General features: G+C 39.9%; 1 protein-coding gene and 1 pseudogene across 11 annotated transcripts in view; one reads left to right on the forward strand and one right to left on the reverse strand.

Annotated features, from left to right (window-relative positions):
• The window catches only part of C14H2orf42 (chromosome 14 C2orf42 homolog), a 43,536-nt gene that overhangs the window by 18,098 nt on the left and 2,475 nt on the right, over positions 1 to 22,963 (reverse strand). For 3 of the 11 annotated variants that reach the window (XM_060117123.1, XM_060117125.1, XM_060117124.1), the window contains exons 2-6: positions 12,317 to 12,612; positions 6,950 to 7,210; positions 5,368 to 6,202; positions 4,544 to 4,654; positions 2,479 to 2,583 (exon numbers count right to left, since the gene is read on the reverse strand). In XM_060117123.1, the coding sequence (XP_059973106.1) occupies positions 2,479 to 2,583; positions 4,544 to 4,654; positions 5,368 to 6,190 (1,039 nt within the window). In that variant the 5' untranslated portion in view covers positions 6,191 to 6,202; positions 6,950 to 7,210; positions 12,317 to 12,612. Of the gene's footprint in view, positions 1 to 2,478; positions 2,584 to 4,543; positions 4,655 to 5,367; positions 6,203 to 6,949; positions 7,211 to 9,376; positions 9,424 to 12,316; positions 12,613 to 15,414; positions 15,623 to 22,963 lie in introns of those variants that run through there. The other 8 variants (XM_060117121.1, XM_060117122.1, XM_060117126.1 and 5 more) reach the window with 7 other exon arrangements.
• On the forward strand, positions 10,154 to 10,456 carry LOC132501346 (small ubiquitin-related modifier 1-like; annotated as a pseudogene).

Here is a 22,963-nt window from a genome sequence, read left to right on the forward strand (position 1 = left end):
ATAAAAGAGGAACAAGCTGAAATTCAAAGAAAGTAGATACAATAAGTGAAATGGAATATTGCAGGATTGTTTTCAAGAATCCAACTAGAAAAAAAAAAAGGAATAGAAAGCTCTGAGAGACTAATGGGTTTAAGATTATTAACCACAAAAAATTTGCAGCCTTTCAACATCAAACTGCAAATTGAAGAATGGTCTTGTATAATGGCTGTTTTAGAGCCATTAATTGGCCCTATTCCTGATGACTATGTCTATATACCCAATGACCTACCATTCTATTCTATTTCTTCTCCTGAAATGTTTTCATATGACTGAAGTATATATCCCGTTTTATTTTATTTTTTTTTAAATAAATTTATTTATTTTATTTTTGGCTGTGTTGCGTCTTTGCTGTGGTGCGTGGGCTTCTCATTGCGGGGGCCTCCCTTGTTGCGGAGCACAGGGTCTAGGCACACAGGCTTTAGTAGTTGTGGCTCGCAGGCTGTAGAGCGCAGACTCAGTAGTTGTGGCACACAAGCTTAGTTGCTCCGCGGCATGTGGGATCTTCCCAGACCAGGGCTCGAACCTGTGTCCCCTGCATTGGCAGGCGGATTCTTAACTACTGTGTCATCAGGGAAGCCCTATCCCCTTTTATAAACAGATAATGATGCCAAAACTACTATTCATTTAAATTACAATTCTAATAAATAAATGCATATAGCGACAATTTGGATTAAAAGCTGTTTTCTTTTTTCTTTGCACTAAAGTGATAAAAATTTGTTTAAAATCTTCTACCAGATACTTTTTTTTTTTTTTTTTTTTTTTTTTGCGGGACGCTGGCCTCTCACTGTTGTGGCCTCTCCCGTTGCGGAGCACAGGCTCCGGACGCACAGGCTCAGCGGCCATGGCTTACGGGCCCAGCCGCTCCATGGCATGTGGGATCTTCCCGGACCGGGGCACGAACCTGTGTCCCCTGCATCGGCTGGCGGACTCTCAACCACTGCGCCACCAGGGAAGCCCTACCACATACTTTTGATTTGTTTACTTCTTGACCTTCCAAAAACATTTATTCTTGGACTGTGTCAGTTCTTAATTAATTAAGATTTGGTCTTGTATTGTTTGCTAATTATGTATAGGTCTTGTCTTCAAAACCAGAGTATGAGGGCAGGGATAATGTCTAAATTTTAATCACCCAGCCATATTATATGAGAAAATGTTGACCCCCAAACATACAAGCTTAACTATTCTGAGTAGAAAATTGACATACATAAATTTATAAGTTATATTCAAATTAAGTCATTCTGTCTCTTAAATGTTACTGCTTTTAGGTGTTTTCAAAGTTCAGTAACTTTAGAGAACAGACTATATTTGTCTTTCTCAACAAATATTTATCAATATAATTGTAAGATATGTTTCTTCTTCAATTTGGAGCCCCTATACCAAATTGCATATGGGTAGTCAGCAACAAAAGGAAAATATTTTACAAAATACGTGCTGCCAAAACATGTCAGTAATTTTTGTTGCATTTGTTATTTAAAGACAATTTGGGGGGGACTTCCCTGGTGGCACAGTGGTTAAGAATCCGCCTGCCAGTGCAGGGGACACTGGTTCCAGCCCTGGTCTGGGAAGATCCCACATGCCGCGGAGCAACTAAGCCCGTGCGCCCCAACTACTGAAGCCCGTGCGCCTAGAGCCTGTGCTCTGCAACAAGAGAAGCCACCGCAGTGAGAAGCCTGCGCACCAAAATGAAGAGTAGCCCCGCTAGCCGCAACTAGGGAGAAAGCCCGTGTGCAGCAACGAAGACCTAATACAGCCAAAAGAAACCACCTTACAATGGAGTGGACGCAGGTTTGATCCCTGGTTGGGGAAATAAGATACCCCAAGCCACGGGGCAACTAAGCCCAGGTGCCACAACTACTGGGTTCGCGAGCGTCAACTAGGGAGCCCGTGTGCCGCAAACTACAGAGCCCATGCATTCTGGAACCTGCGTGCCACAATTACAGAGCCCACGCGCCCTGGAGCATGTGCGCCACAGCTAGAGAGAAGCCTGCACACCACAACGAAGAGCCCGCGTGCCGCCACGAAAGATCCGCACACCTCAACGAAGATCCCAGGTGCCGCAACTAAGACACGATGCAGCCAAAAATAAATAAAATAAATAAGTAAATAATAAATAAATCTTAAAAAAAAAGACAATTTGGTTTTGAGCCTGATTTGAGACCAGTGGGACCGACAGCACAGATCTTAGTCTCAGTGCCTGCTAGTATTTATCTAGGGGGACAATATGCAGCATTTCTTTTGATTATATTGCTTTGGGCATCATTTTTTTTTTTTTTTTTGCCACCCTGCTCAGCCTGTGGGATCTGACCAGGGATCCAACCCACGCCCCTTGCATTGGTAGTGCAGAGTCTTAACCACTGGACCACCAGGGAAGTCCCCTCTTTGGGCTTCTTCAGGATGATTTTCCAACTCTTTAGCCTATCCTGGGGAAGAGAAACTTACCCTGCCTTTTTAATGAAGAAGCAACCACAGGCTTTTTCAGGCCACTTTTCCTTAGATTACTGCTCACTGCATCTTGAGGCAGCAGTGAACTGTTCGTCTGTGCACCTAAACCACAAATCATTATAGTGTTTAATAAAATGTCTGCAGAATATAAATCGATTCAATATTAATTTCTGAAGTCTAAAACATATAAAAAGTCTTTGCTAATTTCTAAGTTAGCTTCAGTTTCTAGAAAGAATTAGCATTAGCCCTTATATATAACATTTTAAGTGTCTCACACTCTTTACAGGAAGTTGGTGGGGGAACTAGAAGTGAAAGGAAGAAAAAAATTCACCCTTTGTTCCCACCTTTCAGACAATCACTATCAATTTTCTGGTGAACTACTGTCCATTTTCTTTTTTGTAAATAGTTTATTTTGCTGGTTTTGTGCTTTAAGTAGCTCTAATTATACCGGGATTGCCAGATCTGGCAAAAAAAATTTTTTTTGAACTTCAAACAAACAAATAATTTTTTAGTATAAATATGTTCCAAAGATTGCATGGGAAGTACTTATACCAAAAAATTATTCACTGTTTATCTGAAATTCAAATTGAACTGAGCATTATGTACTCTATCTGGCTACCCGAGTGAGCTAACATTTCTCCAAACTCTGGTCATTTTTCATGGCTGCTATTCTATCAAGTGGTTTATCATGGGTCATTTAACTATTCCCAGTGGCTGGCCCTTAGTTGTTTCTAATTTTTCAATATTATAAATAACTACACAATAGGCATCTCTGGACAAAATGCTTTTCCTGTACAAAGGATTATTTCCTTAAAAAAAGATTATTTAGAAGTGGGATTACTGAGTTAGAGGGTAAAAAGAATTTTTTTTAATTTCAAATTTTCCTGGGAAAGACCCATAATCAAACATTTAACCATGATCTCTGCTCTATATTGCTGCCAGAATTACCCCTCAAAAATACAGAAATAACCATGTCACTTTGTTTCTCCATCTTTCTCCAACTTCCCAGCACCTGAACGCCTGTGCCTGACCATCTGACCCACCTGCAGCAATACTCCCTCTATGGGTAGGAACATTTTTTAAGGTTCTTAACAGATACTACAAATGATTAAAACAACGTACACTACACTAGCCATGCTGAAGAACACTGATTTTACCTTTGCCTGTGGTCTCATAGCTTAAATATCTTTGCTAATTTGGTATCCCAAGGTATCTTGTTTTAATTCTGCATTTATAAAATGTTTGCATTTCTCTCTTCACTAGTGCATTTGGAGTTTGGTTCTCAGGTGCGGACCGGTAATATTTTCCTTTTGTTTACAGCCTAGGTCTTTTTTTTTTTTAAATTATTTTTTTAAATATTTTTTTATTTGGCTGTGCTGGGTCTTAGTTGTGGCAGGTGGGATCTTCGTTGCCGCATGTGGGATCTTTAGCTGTGGCATGCTAATTCTTAGCTGAGGCATGTGGGATCTAGTTCCCTGACCAGGGATCGAACTCAGGGCCCCTGCATTGGGAGCGCAGAGCCTTAGCCACTGGACCACCAGGGAAGTCCCTAGAGCCTAGGTCTTTTAACACTTACCAACTAGGACACTTCAGCATTTTCATACTGATTTATATGAGTCTTTAACTGACACTGATATATTTGAATTTAAAAAGAAAAAAGATACATATATGGTGCCACCTGCTGAAGATGCAGATAACAAACTATATTGCTAAATTATCGTGGAAAATATAATTAACCATTGTCACAAATTTAAAAAAATATATATCTATTGATGAAAATTTCATAACACTGTCCTAAGGCAGAGTAAGGTGTAAGACTAGTCTGACTGATTAAGGGATGAGCAAACTAAAAGTGGAGTTTGGTCAGATCTTATACTTGGCCAGTAGAACCGACTCTTAGCTTCACTTGAGAAAGAATCATCAAGGGAGAGTAAAGCTTTTTTCAGGAAACAACAACAACATTATTTCTTATACTTGCTGAGATTCAGTGAAACACATAAAACACAGTAAAACCACCTCTAAAGGTAACATCACCAAACAAACCAACCAAACAGCTTCTCACCAGATACGTCCTCCTTCTTCCTCTTCTTTGGCTTAGAGGCAGTAGACTCACAAGCTGACACTGTTGATTCTGAATGGCAACCTAGCTGGGGCACAATAACCTCCTTTAGACCTAAAATATAACAAATTTCTGAATTATTAATACTACCCAAGAGTAAGTATGGGTCCCTATCTAGAGAAAATTAATTTCTAGAAATCCAAATCCCCAAAACAAATTATAGAGTGACCGTCTGCTTTAAAATCAGTTCCTTTAAAGAACTCTCCCAAACATATGTTTTTGTTCATAGACCATTAATACGATAAAAGGCTCTCCAGAGAAATGTAAAACTAAAAAGTTGGGAGCTGCTGCCAACTAAAGATCGTTCAGAAATGAAAATAAAAAGCATCTACAAGATAAAAATGTTAAAAACATAAGATGATGTAGAAACATTTAAAGATCTTTTGAGCAAGGTACTAGTTTTACCCATCTTCAAAGATAAGAAACAAGCAAGCAAGACAAAATAAAAGGGATTTTGTTTGTTTTTTCTTTGTTTTTACTAACATAAGACATCTGTGGAGTAAAAAAATCAAAGCAAAGCTAACTTTGCTTGATTCATTGTTTCAATGAAAATGCACAAGTTGTCTCTTGATCATTAATTTCAACTAACCAACCAACCAAACTTTATGCAAGTATGCTCACTGGGATTAAAAGAAGGAATACTTTTCATTTGATTTATCTAGCAACTGCTTCTGAAGGTTGCTAGGACAATCTCCAAACGCCATCAGTGGGACACTTTGATCGCCATTTTAGAAAAACAGAGTAACTGTGTCAACGACACCACCTACCGCTGGAATCAAAATTTAGGAAGTCTGAGAATTCCTGAGCCAATGTCTCATCACTGGCAAAGGCACAGATGCAAGCAAAGAAATGAATGCATCTCTGGACCGCCTCATCCTTGGAGGCATTCGACTTCTGTGATTTCAGAGTCTGGCAGGAGCAGAAGAAACGGCGCTCAGGCAAGCTTTTGGCACTGATTTTCTGCACAAACGATGTATGCAAATACCCCAAACTATGCTTCTGGCTTGCCTTGCATTTCACCACCAAAATGTTTTTAGTGATCCTCTGTACAAGGGGACCTGTGGGTTCCGTGGCCAACTGCCAGATGGTTTGCTTGGTTTCTGGGGAGGCCTGCACTGCATTCAGGACCGAGCTCTTTAGCGTCAGAGGGGTGGCTTCTGCCTGGCAGTTCACGGCCAGCTTGATGTGCTGGCACTGGTTTTCCACAACACCCTGGGTGGCAGCTTTCAAGCATGCAGGGACGTAACACCGTCCAGAGCTCAGCTGAGTGATGATGGTCCCATCCACTGTCTGGATGGTTGTCTCTGAAACACCTAGCTCCACAAAGCATCGGTAATCGGGGCCCCGGTCTCTTTGCCGCACAGAGTAGACTTGCAGATCAGAGCCTGTTATGATTTTGACAGCTTCAACACTAGGCTGCTTCCGTGAGCCATACCGGAATATGGTTCCACATGTCTTGTTCTTACAGCTCAGTCCCCGGGTTCCATTGTATGTGCCACAGCGGGGACACTTCCTGATTCCCCTCAATGTGGCCTTCCCCAAATCAGATAAGAAAGCTGGGACTTTTGTCCTTAGAGAGTTTGGTTCCATTTTTCACAGGTCCTAGAAAAGGCAATAAGCCCATCAGCATGAGTATACATGCACACACACACACGAAGTTAAAATCACTTATGAAATTTAGTATACAAAGTAAAATGTAAGAAGCTATCCACTATTTTCAAATTGTACCCTCAAAGAGAACATCCACTTAAACCCTCAAGCAAAATAAAAGTGGGAGGAGATATGGGGATACATGTATACGTACAGCTGATACACTCTGTTATAAACGCAGAAACTAACACACCATTGTAAAGCAATTATACTCCAATAAAGATGTTAAAAAAAAGTGGAGGAAACTTTGCCTTTCACATTTCACATCTCTCTCTATATATATATATAATTTTTTTTTTGGCCGCATATCATGGCATGCGGAACTTTCCTGACCAGGGATCGAACTTGCGCTGCCCCTGCAGTGGAAGCATAGAGTTTTAACCACTGGACCACCAGGGAAGCCCTCTCACTATATTTTTTAAGTCCTAATGTAATAACTGAAGCATTTTTCTAGATTCAATCCTGTTCTATACAACCTAGATTAGTTAACCTATATCTTTTTTGGGGGGGGCACGCCACGTGTCTTGCGGGGATCCTCAGTGGTGAAAGCGCAGAGTCCTAACCACTGGACCACCAGGGAATTCCCTAGTTAACCTAATCTTTACATGCACAGATGTTTGACTTGAGCAAAGACTGGAGAATGGGAAAGATGAATTCTTTCCCTTCCACCACTCCCCACAAAACCCAGCCCAATCCTACCTCTATCAGTTGCCAGAGCATCCAGAAAAAGTGTAACCTGAATTCATAAGACCTAAAAGGTGTTTCATTAGTTTGTGATGATCATATAGGACAGACGAAGACATAATCATGTGCTTAACTCAAAGTCTTCTGAAGTTTGAGCTCTGTGGTGTAACAATGCAGACATTCTGCCTTCTCCTTCTCAACCAGCCAATGGCAAAGCTCATGTCCAATGTTCCACAGTCAAAGATTCCCACTGCCCTAAGTGGAGACCTTGGCAGTCTATAAGTAAAACAGGAAAAAAATATTAAAGTTATACAAAGACAGAATGATTCTTTCCTCCTAGAAAAGGAATCTAAGTCTTTCACAAATACTTGAGACATATTTGATAGAAATTGTTATAGTTGCTTTATACTTTGAATAGCAAGCAGGTAAAACGGTGTTAATGTCATTACACAGGGAGTTGACAAGAACACCTAGAGCCATGGTATATAACTGGTTGAGCACTCATCCTTCCTAATAGTAATGCACTGCATTTTTAGAGTACTTTATGCTTTTCAAAGTGATTTCACATTCATTATTTCATTTGAACCTCACCATATTAGTATCTTATTTGAGCCAAACAACAATTGCTCTTCAGATGAAAATCAAAAAGTTAAGTAACTTGCCTGAGGCCGCCCAGCAAAATCAGCAATGTGGTTTTTACTAACCCAGTGTCTGCTAAAAAGAGTGCGAATCTGTTTTTGACTTCCCCCAATATTACGAAAATTTTCAGATATATAAAAATATTGAATTATACAGTCAACCTTCATATACCCACCCACTAGATTCTACAATTAACATTTTACTATATTTGCTTTATTATATACCTATCCATCCCTTTCTCCATCTATCAATCCCTTTCATATTTTAATGCCTTTCAAAGTAAGTTACAGGCATCAGATCGGCATGCATATTATTAACTAAAGTTTAATATTTTTAATGCTTTTTAGAAAGGTAAATCTGCTTGTGATTTTGAAGTAGGGTGTTAGCTTTGCTTTTCCTCCCTGACCCCAAAGAATGGTCTTTTTTTTTTTTTTTCCCTGCTGCCTTGGGTCTTTGTTGCTGCATGCGAGCTTTCTCTTGTTGCGGAGAGTGGGGGCTACTCATCGTTGTGGTGCGCGGGCTTCGCATTGCGGTGGCTTCTCTCGTTGCGGAGTACAGGCTCCAGGCGTGTGGGCTTTAGTAGTTGCAGCACCCGGGCTCAGCAGCGGTGGTGCATGGGCTTAGTTGCTCCGCGGCATTTGGGATCTTCCCAGACCAGGGCTCAAACTTGCATTGGCAGGCGGATTCTTTATATATATATATATTTGTTTATTTATTTGTTTGTTTATTTATTTATTTATTTATGGCTGCGTTGGGTCTTCGTTGCTACACATGGGCTTTCTCTAGTTGTGGTGAGCGGGGGCTACTCTCCGTTGCGGTGTGCGGGTTTCTTATTGTGGTGGCTTCTCTTGTTGGGGAGCACGGGCTCTAGGCACGCGGGCTTCAGTAGTTGTGCCACGTGGGCTCGTGGCTCGCGGGCTCCAGAGTGCAGGCTCAGTAGTTTTGGCACATGGTCTTAGTTGCTCCCCAGCATGTGGATCTTTCCGGACCAGGGATCAAACCCTTGTCTCAGGCTTCCCTGGTGGCACAGTGGTTGAGAGTCCATCTGCCGATGCAGGGGACACAGGTTCATGCCCTGGTCCGGGAAGATCCCATGTGCTGCGGAGCAGCTGGGCCCATGAGCCATGGCCGCTGAGCCTGCGCGTCCGGAGCCTGTGCTCCGCAACGGGGGAGGCCACAACAGTGAGACGCCCGCTTACCGCAAAAAACAAACAAACAAACAAAAAAACACAAACCCTTGTCCCCTGTATTGGCAGGCAGATTCTTAACCACTGCGCCACCAGGGGAGTCCCAAGAATGGTCTTGAAAAAAGACTCTCCCTTCACATCTTCTATAGTCCACTGATTAACAAACTGGAAAGTACAAATAAAAAAAGCCTAAGGGCTTCCCTGGTGGCCCAGTGGTTGAGAGTCCGCCTGCCGATGCGGGGGACACGGGTTCGTGCCCGGTCCGCGAGGATCCCACATGCCGCAAAAAAAAAAAAAAAAGGCCTAAGAATGCCCACCTTCTCATTGGCTATGAACTAATCCCCAACTGTAATATCTGCTGAGTGAATAAAGCTTTGTGAAATATGATTTACAGCAGGGGTCTCCACCTTGGCACTACAGACGTGTAGGGCTGGGTAACTCTTTGTTGCAGGGGGCTATCCTATGCATCACAGGATATTTAGTAGCATCGTGGGTCTCCACCACCAGATGCCAGTAGCAGTCAACACACTTTCCCCAAGTTGTAAAAAAACAAAAATGTCTCCAGATATTGCTAAATGTGCTCCTGGGGGCAAAACACCTGTTAAAAACCACTGACCTAGAGACATTAGCCTGTTTACACAGCATTTCCTTCTTAGGTCAATAAACGTCTTTGATAGGTACTGTCATTCAGCCAAACATGGGTTCTTAGGAGAAAATGTTGTTCCAAAGTCAATTATCTCTGTGACCAAGTCTTTTAACTTCTGAGCTTCAGATTGTTTTATATATAAATCAATTTTAAAAAAACTTTTTTATTTTTAATATTTATTTATTTTATTTTGGCCGAGTCGGGTCTTTGTTGTGGCACATGGAATCTTCGTTGTGGCATGTGGGATCTTTTTGTTGCGGCGCACGGGCTTCTCTCTCGTTACGGTGTTTTCTCTTTTCAAGTTGTGGCGCGGGCTCCAGAGTGGACGGGCTCTGTAGTTTGCAGCACAGCAGGCTCTCTAGTTGAGGCACGCGAGCTCAGTAGTTGTGGCGTGTGGGCTTAGTTGCCCTGTGGCATGTGGGATCTTAGTTCACCGACCAGGGATTGAAGCCACGTCCCCTGCATTGTAAGGCAGATTCTTTACCACTGGACCACAAAGGAAGTCCCATATAATTCAATTTCAAAATTACACTGATGATGATGATGTCATATTATCATTAAAGTGTAAAAACAGAACAACTTTGCTCATTAAGGGAGGAATTATTTGCCAGTTATAGTTTATTTTGTAAATAAATCATGTAGAGCCACGGTGTTGTGCTGTGGGGAAGGGAGACGTATTTGTAAACCCCGGAGCGAGGTTCTGCCTACCCGAGGCCGCTGCTGTGCAGAGACCCCAGGGGAAACCACCGTCACCATGTCTGACCAGAAGGCAAAACCTTCAACCGAGGACTTGGGGGATAAGAAGGAAGGAGAATATATTAAACTCAAAGTCATCGGACAGGATAGCAGTGAGATTCACTTCAAAGTGAAAATGACAACACATCTCAAGAAACTCAAAGAATCACACTGTCAAAGACACGGAGTTCCCATGAATTCACTCAGGTTTCTCTTTGAATTGCTGATAATCACACTCCAAAAGAACTGGGAATGGAGGAAGAAGATGTGATTGAAGTTTATCAGGAACAAACAGGGGGTCGTTTAATGATTTAGATATTTTTATTTTTTTTCTTTTCTCTTAATCCTTTATTTTTAAAAGTAGTTCTTTTGTAATGTGGTGTTCAAAACAGAATTGAAAACTGGCACCCCATCCCTTTAGAACATCTGGTAATTTGAATTCTAGTGCCCATTATTCATTATTGTTTGTTTTCATTGTGCTGATTTTGGGTGATCAAACCTCAGCCCTGTTCATATTGCCCTCTCCTTTTTAAAAATTACATGTGTGCACAGAGAGGCTGCCTTTTCCAGGACTGTGCATTTACAGGCTTGTGATAAATAAGATTGACTAATGCGAGTGTTCATAATGACTTTCCAATTGGCCCTGAAGTTCTAGCATGTGATCGCTTCACTCCTGGACTATGACTTTCAGTGGGAGATGGAAGTTTTTCAGAGAACTGAACTGTGGAAAAATGACCTTTCCTTAACTTGAAGCTACTTTTAAAGTCTGAGGGTCTGGACCAAAAGAAGAGGAATAGCAGGTTGGAGTCAAGGTGACAGAGGTGGTGAAAATAATGACTAACTCCAAAGATGGCTTCACTGAAGAGAAAGCATTTTAAGATGAAAGAAAAATCTTGTCAGAAGATCCCAGAAAAGTTCTAATTTTCATTAGCAGTTAAAGTTATTCATGCAGAAGTGTATACAGCAGAACGCTGCTCTTTTTGACTTTATTTGTACTTTTTGGCCTGGGATATGGGTTTTAAATGGACATTGTCTGTACCAGCTTCATTAAAATAAACAAAATATTTATTTAAAAAAACAAAAAAAAATCATGTAAATCTATGATCTTTTCAAAAATGCAAATTGAAAAAAATGTTAAAAGACGAGAGTCATCTTACAGAATAACAGTGCAAAAGCAAACTAAAAAGCTAAAGACCCTTTTATGCTCCACTATTATCACTACCACTATCCCTACATGCCCCCCCCCCAAATCCTCACTGTTCAAGAGTAAATGCAGTTAACAGGCTGCCACATATCCATCAGATTATTTTCTTTATAAATAAACAAATACATATATGTATGGATGTGGGTTTTTGTTTTTAGAAAAATTGAATTATATTATACTCATTGTTCTGAAGTTTGCCTTCTTAACATTTTTCCATAGATTTCTTCCCATGTCAGCACAAATGGCTTTAACACCATCTTTAGCTGCTGAACAGTAATCTGTAGTGTGAATAGACCATAGTTGAACCAGCTCTACCAGTGGGTTTTTAGTTCTAGACAATGCTGCAATGAACATCCTAAACATTGACCTCAGTACATAGATGCAAATATTTCAGTAGAAAAGATTCTGAACATTGTTTTTAGTTTTCTTAATTTATTGGGTACAGAATAAGATTTTATTGGGAGAAAAAAGCTCTACTTCTAAAAATATTATCATCATTAAATATATCTTATTCATTCTATCTCACTTTCTATACTCAAATACATTCCAGGCAGATAAAACATTCAAATACAAAAGATGGAACTGCTAACGCAGTAGAACAAAAGGAGAGAATTTTTTTCTTAAAATATTTTTTAAGGATATCAGATTGAGGATGGCCTAAATGACACAAAACCCAGAATCCAGAAAATATTAAATATTAAATCCAGAAATGATTAATTTTTTCCTATTTATTTCAGTGGTTTTATTTTAAACTTATTTATTGAGGTATATTTTACATACAGTAAGATTCACCCATTTTAAATGTACAATTCAATAATATTTATAAAATGTATAGAGTTAGGTATCCATCACTACAATTAAGTTTTAGAACACCTCCATCACCCCAGAAAGATCCCTCTTGCCTTTTGGAGTCAATCACCATGCCCACCCTTAGGCAACCACTAATCTACTTTCTGTCGCTATAGATTTACCTTTTCTGGACACTTCATATGGATGGAAGCATACGATATGTGGCCTTTTATGTCTGCCTTCTTTCATTCAACATGGTGTTTTCAAGGTGCGACCCCATCGTAGCATATATCAGTACTGCATTCCTTTATATTGCTGAACAGTATTCCATTGTATGGTTATATCATTTTGTTTATCCATTTACCACCTTATAGATACTTGGATTGCTTCCACTTCAGGGCTATCACGAACACTGTTGAGAACATTAACATGCAAGTCTTTGTGTAGACAAATGTCTTCATTTCTCTTGGGTAGATACCTAGAATTAGAATTACTGGGTGGTAGCGTAAGTTTACGTACAAGTTTTTAAGAAACCGCCAAACTGTTTTCCAAAGTGACTGTGCCATTATACATTTACGTCAGCAACATACGAGGGTTCCTTTCTCCATTTCCTGGCCAACATGTGTTACTGTCTCCTTGGTTATAGCCATTTGGCTATAGTGGGTGTGAAGTGGTATCTCACTTGGTTTTTATTGCATTTCCCTAATGAACAATGATGTTGGCGAAATTTCACGTGCTTACTTAGCCATATGTCTATCTTTTTGGGGAAATAACTATTCAAATATTTGGCCCATTTAAAAATTATGACTCATGATATTTGATTACATAAAAATGAAATTTTTCTGCATGGAAAAAAGTACCTTAAACTAAGTCCGAAGATGAAAACAAACTAAGCAACAAAAGCAGTGCAAGACTTGTATGATGAAAACTACAAACCATAATTGAAAGAAATTAAAAACCTAAAAAATGGAAAGACATCTTTTCATGTTCATGAACCAGAACACTTGATATTGTTAAGAGGCACTATTCCTCAAATTGATCTACAGATACAATGTAATGTATCCCTATCAAAATCCCAGATACCTTTTTTTGCAGAAATTGACAAGATGATTCTAAAATTCATAGGGAAATGCAAGGGACCTGGAAGAGCCAGAACAATCTTGAGAAAGAACAAAGTAGAAGGACTTACACTTCCTGATTTCAAAATTTACTACAGGGCAAATTAAGACAATGTGGACAGAGAAGGACAAATACTGTATTACATCACTTATATGTAGAACCTAAAAAAGCCAAACTCATAGAAGCAGAATAGAATGGTAGCTGCCAGGGGACTAGGGGATTGGAGAAATGGGGAGATGTTAGTGAAAGGGTACAAACTCTTCCAGTTATAAGATGAATAAGTTCTGGGGATCTAATACACAGCGTAGTAATTATAGTTAGCAATACTGCATTATATACTTGAAAGTTGCTAAGAGTAGATCTTAAATGTTCTTACCACAAACAAGAAATGGTAATTACGTGATGTGATGGAAGCGTTAGCTAATGCTATGGTGGTAATCATTTTGCAATATAAGTGTATCACACTTTAAACTTACACAATGTTATATGTCAATTACATCTCAAAAAACCTGGAGGAAAAAAGGACAATGTGACTTAGACATACAGAGAACTGAGAATTCAAAAGTGAACCCTCAAAAAAGAAAAAGAAAGTGAACCCTCACATTTATGGTCAATTGATGTTCAACAAGGACGCCAAGATCATTTAATGGGAAAATAACCGTCCTATCGACAAGTGGTGCTGGAACAACTGAATAGCCACCTGCAAAAAAAATGAAGTTGGACCCCTGCCTCACACTGTATATAAAAATTAACAAAGTGGATCATAGACATCAATGTAAGAGCTAAAACTCTTAGCAAGAAACACAGGCATAAATCTTCATGACTGGGACTTCCTTGGTGATCCAGGGGGGAGGACTCCACGCTCCCAATGTGGGGGGCCCGGGTTCAATCCCTGGTTGGGGAACTAGATCCCGCATGCATGCCACACTGGGAGTTCGCATGCCACAACTAAAAACAGTGCCGCAACTAAAGGATCCTTCATGCCACAATGAAGACCCCGCATGCTGCACCTGACACCCAGCGCAGCCAAAATAAATAAACAAACAAATAAATATTTTTAAAATATAAATAAATAAATAAATCTCGAGACCTTGGATTAGGCAATGCTTTCTTAGATATAACACCAAAAGCATAAGTGACAAAAGAAAAAAAATAGAAACATTGGTCTTCATCAAAATTAAAAACATTTGTGCTTCAAAGGACACATCAAGAAAGTGAAAAGATAGGGACTTCCCTGGTGGCACCGTGGTTAAGAATCTGCCTGCCAATGCAGGGGACATGGGTTTGATCCCTGGTCTGGGAAGATCCCACATGCCGTGGAGCAACTAATCCCATAAGCTGCAACTACTGAGCACAAAAGCCACAACTACTGAAGCCCGCACACTCTAGGGCCCACATGCCGCAACTACCGAGCCCACATGCTGCAACTACTGGAGCCTGCGTGCCTAGAGCCTATGCTCCGAAACAAGAGAAGCCTCCGCAATGAGAAGCCTGTGCATTGCAACAAAGAGTAGCCCCCGCTCGTCACAACTAGAGAAAGCCCACATGCAGTAATGAAGACCCAATGCAACCAAAAAATAAATAAAATTAAAAAAAAAAGAAACTGAAAAGATAACCTACAGAATGGGAGAAAATATTTTCAAGTCATATATATGATAAGTGACTTATAAGTTAACAATAAAAAGACAAATAACCCAATTTAAAAATGGGCCAATGAGACTCTCCCTTGTGAGAGCACCAGATTCACAACTAACTGCTGAACAATCATCGAAAGGAAGACACTGGAACTAACCAAAAAAGATACCCCACATCCAAATACAAAGGAGAAGCCACAATGAGACGGTAGGAGGGGCGCAATCACAATAAAATCAAATCCCGTAACTGCTGGGTGGGTGAATCACAAACTAGAGAACACTTAAACCACAGAAGTCCACCAACTGGAGTGAAGGTTCTCAGCCCCACGTCAGGGTTCCCACCCAGGGGGTCTGGCAGCAGGAGGAGGAATTCCTAGAGGATCAGACTTTGAAGATTTGATTCCAGGACTTTGACAGGACTGCAGGGAAACAGAGACTCCACTCTTGGAGGGCACACACAAAGTAGTGTGAGCGTCAGGACCCAGGGGAAGGAACAGTGACCCCATAGGAGACTGAACCAGACCTACCTGCTAGTGTTGGAGGGTCTCCTGCTGAGGCGGGAGGTGGCTGTGGCTCACCATGAGGACAAGGACACTGGCAGCAGAAGTTCTGGGAAGTACTCCTTGGCGTGAGCCCTCCCAGGGTCCGCCATTAGCCCCACCAAAGAGCCCGGGTAGGCTCCAGTGTTGGGTCGCCTCAGGCCAAACAACCAACAGGGAGGGAATCCAGCCCCACCTATTAGCAGACAAGCGGATTAAAGTTTTACTGAGCTCTGTCCACCAGAGCAACACCCAGCTCTACCCACCACCAGTCCCTCCCATCAGGAAACTTGCATAAGCCTCTTAGATAGCTTCATCCAACAGAGGGCAGACAGTAGAAGCAAGAAGAACTACAATCCTGCAGCCTGTGGAACAAAACCCACATTCACAGAAAGACAGACAAGATGAAAAGGCAGAGGGCTATGTACCAGATGAAGGAACAAGATAAAACCCCAAACAACTAACTGAAGTGGAGATAGGCAACCTTCCAGAAAAAGAATTCAGAATAATAATAGTGAAGATGATCCAGGACCTCAGAAAAACAATGGACGCAAAGATCGAGAAGATGCAAGAAATGTTTAACAAAGACCTAGAAGAATTAAAGAACAAACACCAGAAGAATTAAAGAACAAACAGAGGTGAAGAATACAATAACTGAAATGAAAAATACACTAGGAGGAATCAATAGCAGAATAACTGAGGCAGAAGAACGGATAAGTGACCTGGAAGACAGAATGGTGGAATTCACTGCCACGGAACAGAATAAAGAAAAAAGAATGAAAAGAAATGAAGACAGCCTAAGAGATCTCTGGGACAACATTAAATGCAACAACATTTGCATTATAGGGGTCCCAGAAGGAGAAGAGAGCGAGAAAGGACCCGAGAAAATATTTGAAGAGATTATAGTCAAAAACTTCCCTAACATGGGAAAGGAAATAGCCATCCAAGTCCAGGAGGTGCAGAGAGTACCAGGCAGGATAAATCCAAGGAGAAACACGCCGAGACACATAGTAATCAAATTGACAATAATTAAAGACAAAGAAAATTATTGAAAGCAGCAAGGGAAAAACAACAAATAACATACAAGGGAACTCCCATACGGTTAACAGCTTATTTCTCAGCAGAAACTCTACAAGGCAGAAGGGAGTGGCATGATACATTTAAAGTGATGAAAGGGAAGAACCTACAACCAAGATTACTCTACCTGGCAAAGATCTCATTCAGATTCGACGGAGAAGCTAAGAGAATTCAGCACCACCAAACTAGCTCTACAACAAATGCTAAAGGAACTTCTCTAAGTGGGAAACACAAGAGAAGAAAAGGACCTACAAAAACAAACCCATAACAATTAAGAAAATGGTAATAGGAACATACATATCATACATAACATTACCTTAAACGTGAATGGATTAAATGCTCCAACCAAAAGACACAGGCTTGCTGAATGGATACAGAATCAAGACCCATATATATGCTGTCTACAAGAGACCCACTTCAGACCTAGGGACACATATAGACTGAAAGTGAGGGGATGCAAAAAGATATTCCATGCAAATGGAAATCAAAAAAAAGCTGGAGTAGCAATACTCATATCAAATAAAATAGACTTTAAAATAAAGAATGTTACAAGATGGGCTTCCCTGGTGGCGCAGTGGTTGACAGTCTGCCTGCTAATGCAGGGGACACAGGTTCGAGCCCTGGTCTGGGAGGATCCCACATGCTGTGGAGCAACTAGGCCCGTGAACCACAACTACTGAGCCTGCACGTCTGGAGCCTGTGCTCCGCAACAAGAGAGGCCACGATAGTGAGAGGCCCGTGCACCACAATGAAGAGTGGTCCCCACTTGCCACAATTAGAGAAAGCCCTCGCACAGAAACGAAGACCCAACACAGCAAAAATAAATAAATTAATTAATAAACTCCTACCCCTAACATCTTCTTTAAAAAAAATAATAATAATGTTACAAGAGACAAGGAAGGACACTACATAATGATCAAGGGATCAATCCAAGAAGAAGATATAACAATTATAACTATATATGCACCCAACATAGGAGCACCTCAATACATAAGGCAACAGCTAACAGCTATAAAAGAGGAAATTGACAGTAACATAATAATAGTGGGGGACTTTAACACCTCACTTACACCAACGGACAGATCATCCAAAGAGAAAATTAATAAAGAAACAGAAGCTTTAAATGACACAACAGACCAGATAGATTTAATTGGTATCTGTAGGACATTCCATCCCAAAACAGCAGATTACACTTTCTTCTCAAGCGCGCACGGAACATTCTCCAGGACAGATCACATCTTGGGCCACAAATCAAGCGTCAGTAAATTTAAGAAAATTGAAATCATATCAAGCATCTTTTCTCACCACAACGCTATGAAATTAGAAATCAATTACAGGGAGAAAAACATAAAAAACATAAATACATGGAGGCTAAACAGTACATTCTAAATAACAAAGAGATCACTGAAGAAATCAAAGGGAAATAAAAAAATACCTAGAGACAACTTACAATGAAAACACAAAGATCCAAAACCTATGGGATGCAGCAAAAGCAGTTCTAAGAGTGAAGTTTATAGCAATAGAAGCCTACCTCAAGAAACAAGAAAAATCTCAAATAAACAATCTAAACTTACACATAAAGGAACTAGAGAAAGAAGAACAAATGAAACCCAAAGTTAGTGGAAGGAAAGAAATTATAAAGATAAACCATTAGCCAGACTCATCAAGAAAAAGAGGGAGGGCTTCCCCGGTGGCGCAGTGGTTGAGAGTCCGCCTGCTGATGCAGGGGACACGGGTTCCTGCCCTGGTCCGGGAAGATCCCACATGCCGTGGAGTGGCTGGGCCCATGAGCCATGGCCGCTGAGCCTGCACATCCGGAGCCTGTGCTCCGCAATGGGAGAGGCCACAACAGTGAGAGGCCTGCGTACCACAAAAAAAAAAAAAAAAAAAAAAAAAAAAAAAAGAGGGAGAGGACTCAAATCAATAAAATTAGAAATGAAAAAACGGAAGTTACAACAGACACCGCAGAAATACAAAGCATCCTAAGAGACTACTACAAGCAACTCTATGCCAATAAAATGGACAACCTGGAAGAAATGGACAAATTCTTAGAAAGGTAAAATCTTCCAAGACTGAACCAGGAAGAAATAGAATATATGAACAGACAAATCACAAGTAATGAAATTGAAATTGTGATTAAAAATCTTCAAACAAACAAAAGTCCAGGACAAGATGCCTTCACAGGTGAATTTTATCAAACATTTAGAGAAGAGCTAACACCCATCCTTCTCAAACTCTTCCAAAAAATTGCAGAGGAAGGAACACTCCCAGACTCATTCTATGAGGCCACCATCACCCTGATACCAAAACCAGACAAAGATACTACAAGAAAAGAAAATTACAGACCAATATCACTGATGAATATAGATGCAAAAAACCTCAACAAAATACTAGCAAACAGAATCCAACAACACATTAAAAAGATCATACACCATGATCAAGTGGGATTTATGCCAGGGATTCAAGGATTCTTCAATATACACAAAACAATCAATGTGATACACCATATTAACAAATTGAAGAATAAAAACCATATGATCATCTCAATAGATGCAGAAAAAGCTTCTGACAAAATTCAACACCCATTTATGATAAAAGCTCTCCAGAAACTGGGCATAGAGGGAACCTACCTCAACATAATAAAGGCCATATATGACAAACCCACAGCAAACATCATTCTCAATGGTGAAAAACTGAAAGCATTTCCTCTAAGATGAGGAACAAGACAAGGATGTCCATTCTCACCACTGTTATTCAACATAGTTTTGGAAGTCCTAGCCACAGCAATCAGAGAAGAAAAAGAAATAAAAGGAATACAAATTGGAAAAGAAGAAGTAAAACTGTCACTGTTTGCAGATGACATGATACTATACATAGAGAATCCTAAAGATGCCACCAGAAAACTACTAGAGCTAATCAATGAATTTGGTAAAGTTGCAGGATACAAAATTAATGCACAGAAATCTCTTCCATTCCTATATACTAATGATGAAAAATCTGAGAGAGAAATGAAGGAAACACTCCCATTTACCATTGCAACAAAAGGAATAAAATACCTAGGAATAAACCTACCTAGGGAGACAAAAGACCTGTATGCAGAAAACTATAAGACACTGATGAAAGAAATTAAAGATGATACAAACAGGTGGAGAGATATACCATGTTCTTGGATTGGAAGAATCAATATTGTGAAAATGACTATACTACCCAAAGCAATCTACAGATTCAATGCAATCCCTATCAAATTACCAATGGCGTTTTTTTTACAGAACTAGAACAAAATATCTTTTATTTTAACATCTTTATTGGAGTATAACTGCTTTACAATGGTGTGTTAGTTTCTGCTTTATAACAAAGTGAATCAGTTATACATATACATATGTCCCCATGTCTCTTCCCTCTTGCATCTCCCTCCCTTCCACCCTCCCTATCCCACCCCTCTAGGTCGTCACAAAGCACGGAGCTGATCTGCCTGTGCTATGTGGCTGCTTCCCACTAGCTATTTATTTTACATTTGGTAATATATATATGTCCATGCCACTCTCTCACTTTGTCCCAGCTTACCCTTCCCCCTCCCCGTATCCTCAAGTCCATTCTCTAGTAGGTCTGTGTCTTAAAAAAATCTTAAAATTTGTATGGAGACACAAAAGACCCCGAATAGCCAAAGCAGTCTTGAGGGAAAAAAATGGAGCTGGAGGAAGCAGACTCCCTGACTTTAGACTATACTACAAAGCTACAGTAATCAAGACAATATGGACTTCCCTGGTGGCACAGTGGTTAAGAATCCCCCTGCCAATGCAGGGGACATGGGTTTGAGCCCTGGTCCGGGAAGATCCCAGATGCCTCGGAGCAACTAAGCCCGTGTGCCACAACTACTGAGCCTGTGCTCTAGAGCCCGTGCTCCGCAACAAGAGAAGCCACCACAATGAGAAAAAGTAGTCCCATTCGCCATAACTTGAGAAAGCCTGTGCACAGCAATGAAGATCCAGCACAGTCAAAAATAAATAAACAAATGAATAAAATTTTAAAAAAAGACAATATGGTACTGGCATAAAAAAAAGAAATATAGGTCAATGGAACAGGATAGAAAGCCCAGAGATAAACCCACGCACCTATGGTCAACTAATCTATGACAAAGGAGGCAAGGATATACAATGGAGAAAAGACAGCCTCTTCAGTAAGTGGTGCTGGGAAAACTGGACAGCTACATGTTAAAGAATGAAATTAGAACACTCCCTAACACCATACACAAAAGTAAACTCAAAATGGATTAGAGACCTAAATGTAAAACTGGACACTATAAAACTCTTAGAGGAAAACATAGGAAGAACACTCTTTGACATAAGTTACAGCAAGATCTTTTTTCATCCACTTTCCAGAGTAATGGAAATAAAAACAAAAATAAACAAATGGGGCCTAATGAAACTTAAAAGCTTTTGCAAAGCAAAGGAAACTACAAACAAGATGAAGAGACAGCCCTCAGAATGGGAGAAAATATTTGCAAGTGAATCAACAAAGGATTAATCTCCAAAATATATAAACAGCTCATGCAGCTCAATATTAAAAAAACAAACAACCCAATCAAAAAATGGGCAGAAGACCTAAATAGACATTTCTCCAAAGAAGACATACAGATGGCCAGGAAGCACATGAAAAGCTGCTCAACATCACTAATTATTAGAGAAATGCAAATCAAAACTGCAATGAGGTATTACCTCACACCAGTTAGAATGGGCATCATCAGAAAATCTACAAACAACAAATGTTGGAGAGGGTTCCCACTGTTGGTGGGAATGTAAATTGATACAGCCACTATGGAGAACAGTATGAAGGTTCCTTAAAAGACTAAAAATAGAATTACCATATGACCCAGCAGTCCCACTACTGGGCATATACCCAGAGAAAACCATAATTCAAAAAGACACATGCACCCCAGTGTTCACTGCAGCACTATTTACAATAGCCAGGTCATGGAAGCAACCTAAATGCCCAACGACAGATGAACGGATAAAGAAGATGTGGTACATATATACAATGGAATATTACTCACCCATAAAAAGGAATAAAATTGGGTCAATTGTAGAGACGTGGATGGATCTAGAGACTGTCATACAGAGTGAAGTAAGTCAGAAAGAGAAAAGCAAATATCATATATTAACGCATATATGTGGAACCTAAAAAAATGGTACAGATGAACCTGTTTGCAGGACAGAAATAGAGACACAGATGAAGAGAACAAACGTACGGACACCAAGTGGGGAAAGCGGCGGGGGTGGTGGTGGTGGTGTGATGAATTGAGCGACTGGGATTTACATGTATACACTAATACGTATAAAATGGATAACTAACAAGAACCTGCTGTATAAAAAAATAAATTAAAGAAAATTCAAAAAAATTAAAATGGGCCAATGATCTGAATGGATACGTCTCCAAAGAAGATATACAGATAGCCAATAAACACATGAAAAGATGTTCAATATCACGTCATTAAGGAAATGCAAATCAAAATGTCAGTGAGATGCCACTTCACAGCCACTAAGATGACTAAAAAAAGATAGACAATAACAAGGGTATAGAAAAACTGGAACCTTCATACATTGTTGATGGTATTACAAAATGGTGCAGCCACTTTGGAAAATTGATCGTTCTTCAAAATGTCAGAGTTACCCTATGACTCCCAAGAGAATCTATATCTATATCTATATCTATCTATCTATATCTATATTTATATCTATATATGTCCAATGGAATTGAAAACATACAAAAATTTGTACTGGTGTTCACTGTAGTAGTATTCATAAAAGCCAGAAAGTAGAATCAATCCAAATGTCCAACAACTGATGAATGGGTAAACAAAATATGATATATCCATACAATGAAATATTATTTGGCCATAAAAGGGAATGAAGTTCTGATACATGCTACAGCATGGATGAATGAGCCTTGATATATTAGGCTAAGTGAAAGAAGCCAGACATAAAAAGCCTTATATTCCATTTAAATGAAACATCTAGGATAAGCAAATGCACAGAGACAGAAAGAGGAGTTGTTGCTAGTGTTGAAAGGGGGGACTGGGAGTGACTGCCATTGAGTGTGATGTTTCTTTCTGGGGTAATGAAAGGTTGCACTACTCTGTGAATACACTAAAAATCGCTGAATTGTAACATTTTAAAAGGGTGAATTTTATGTTATGTGATTTATGTTTCAATAAATCTGTCATTAAAAATAAAGGGAAAATATTTGGAACACAAATAACAAAGGGTTAATTTCCTAAAATAAGAATTTCTACAAATCAATAAGAAAAAAGAAGCAAACCCACTAGAAAAAATGAGCAAAGGGCATAAAAAGACAGCTTATGAAAAAGAAAAAAAATGATTTTTTTGGCGGTGTGGCTTGTGAGATCTTATTTCCCCAACCAGGGATCGAACCCAGGCTCCCAGCAGTGGAAGAACGGAGTCCT

Source organism: Mesoplodon densirostris, chromosome 14 (genome assembly GCF_025265405.1).
Source record: "Mesoplodon densirostris isolate mMesDen1 chromosome 14, mMesDen1 primary haplotype, whole genome shotgun sequence".
Lineage (NCBI taxonomy): Eukaryota > Metazoa > Chordata > Mammalia > Artiodactyla > Ziphiidae > Mesoplodon > Mesoplodon densirostris.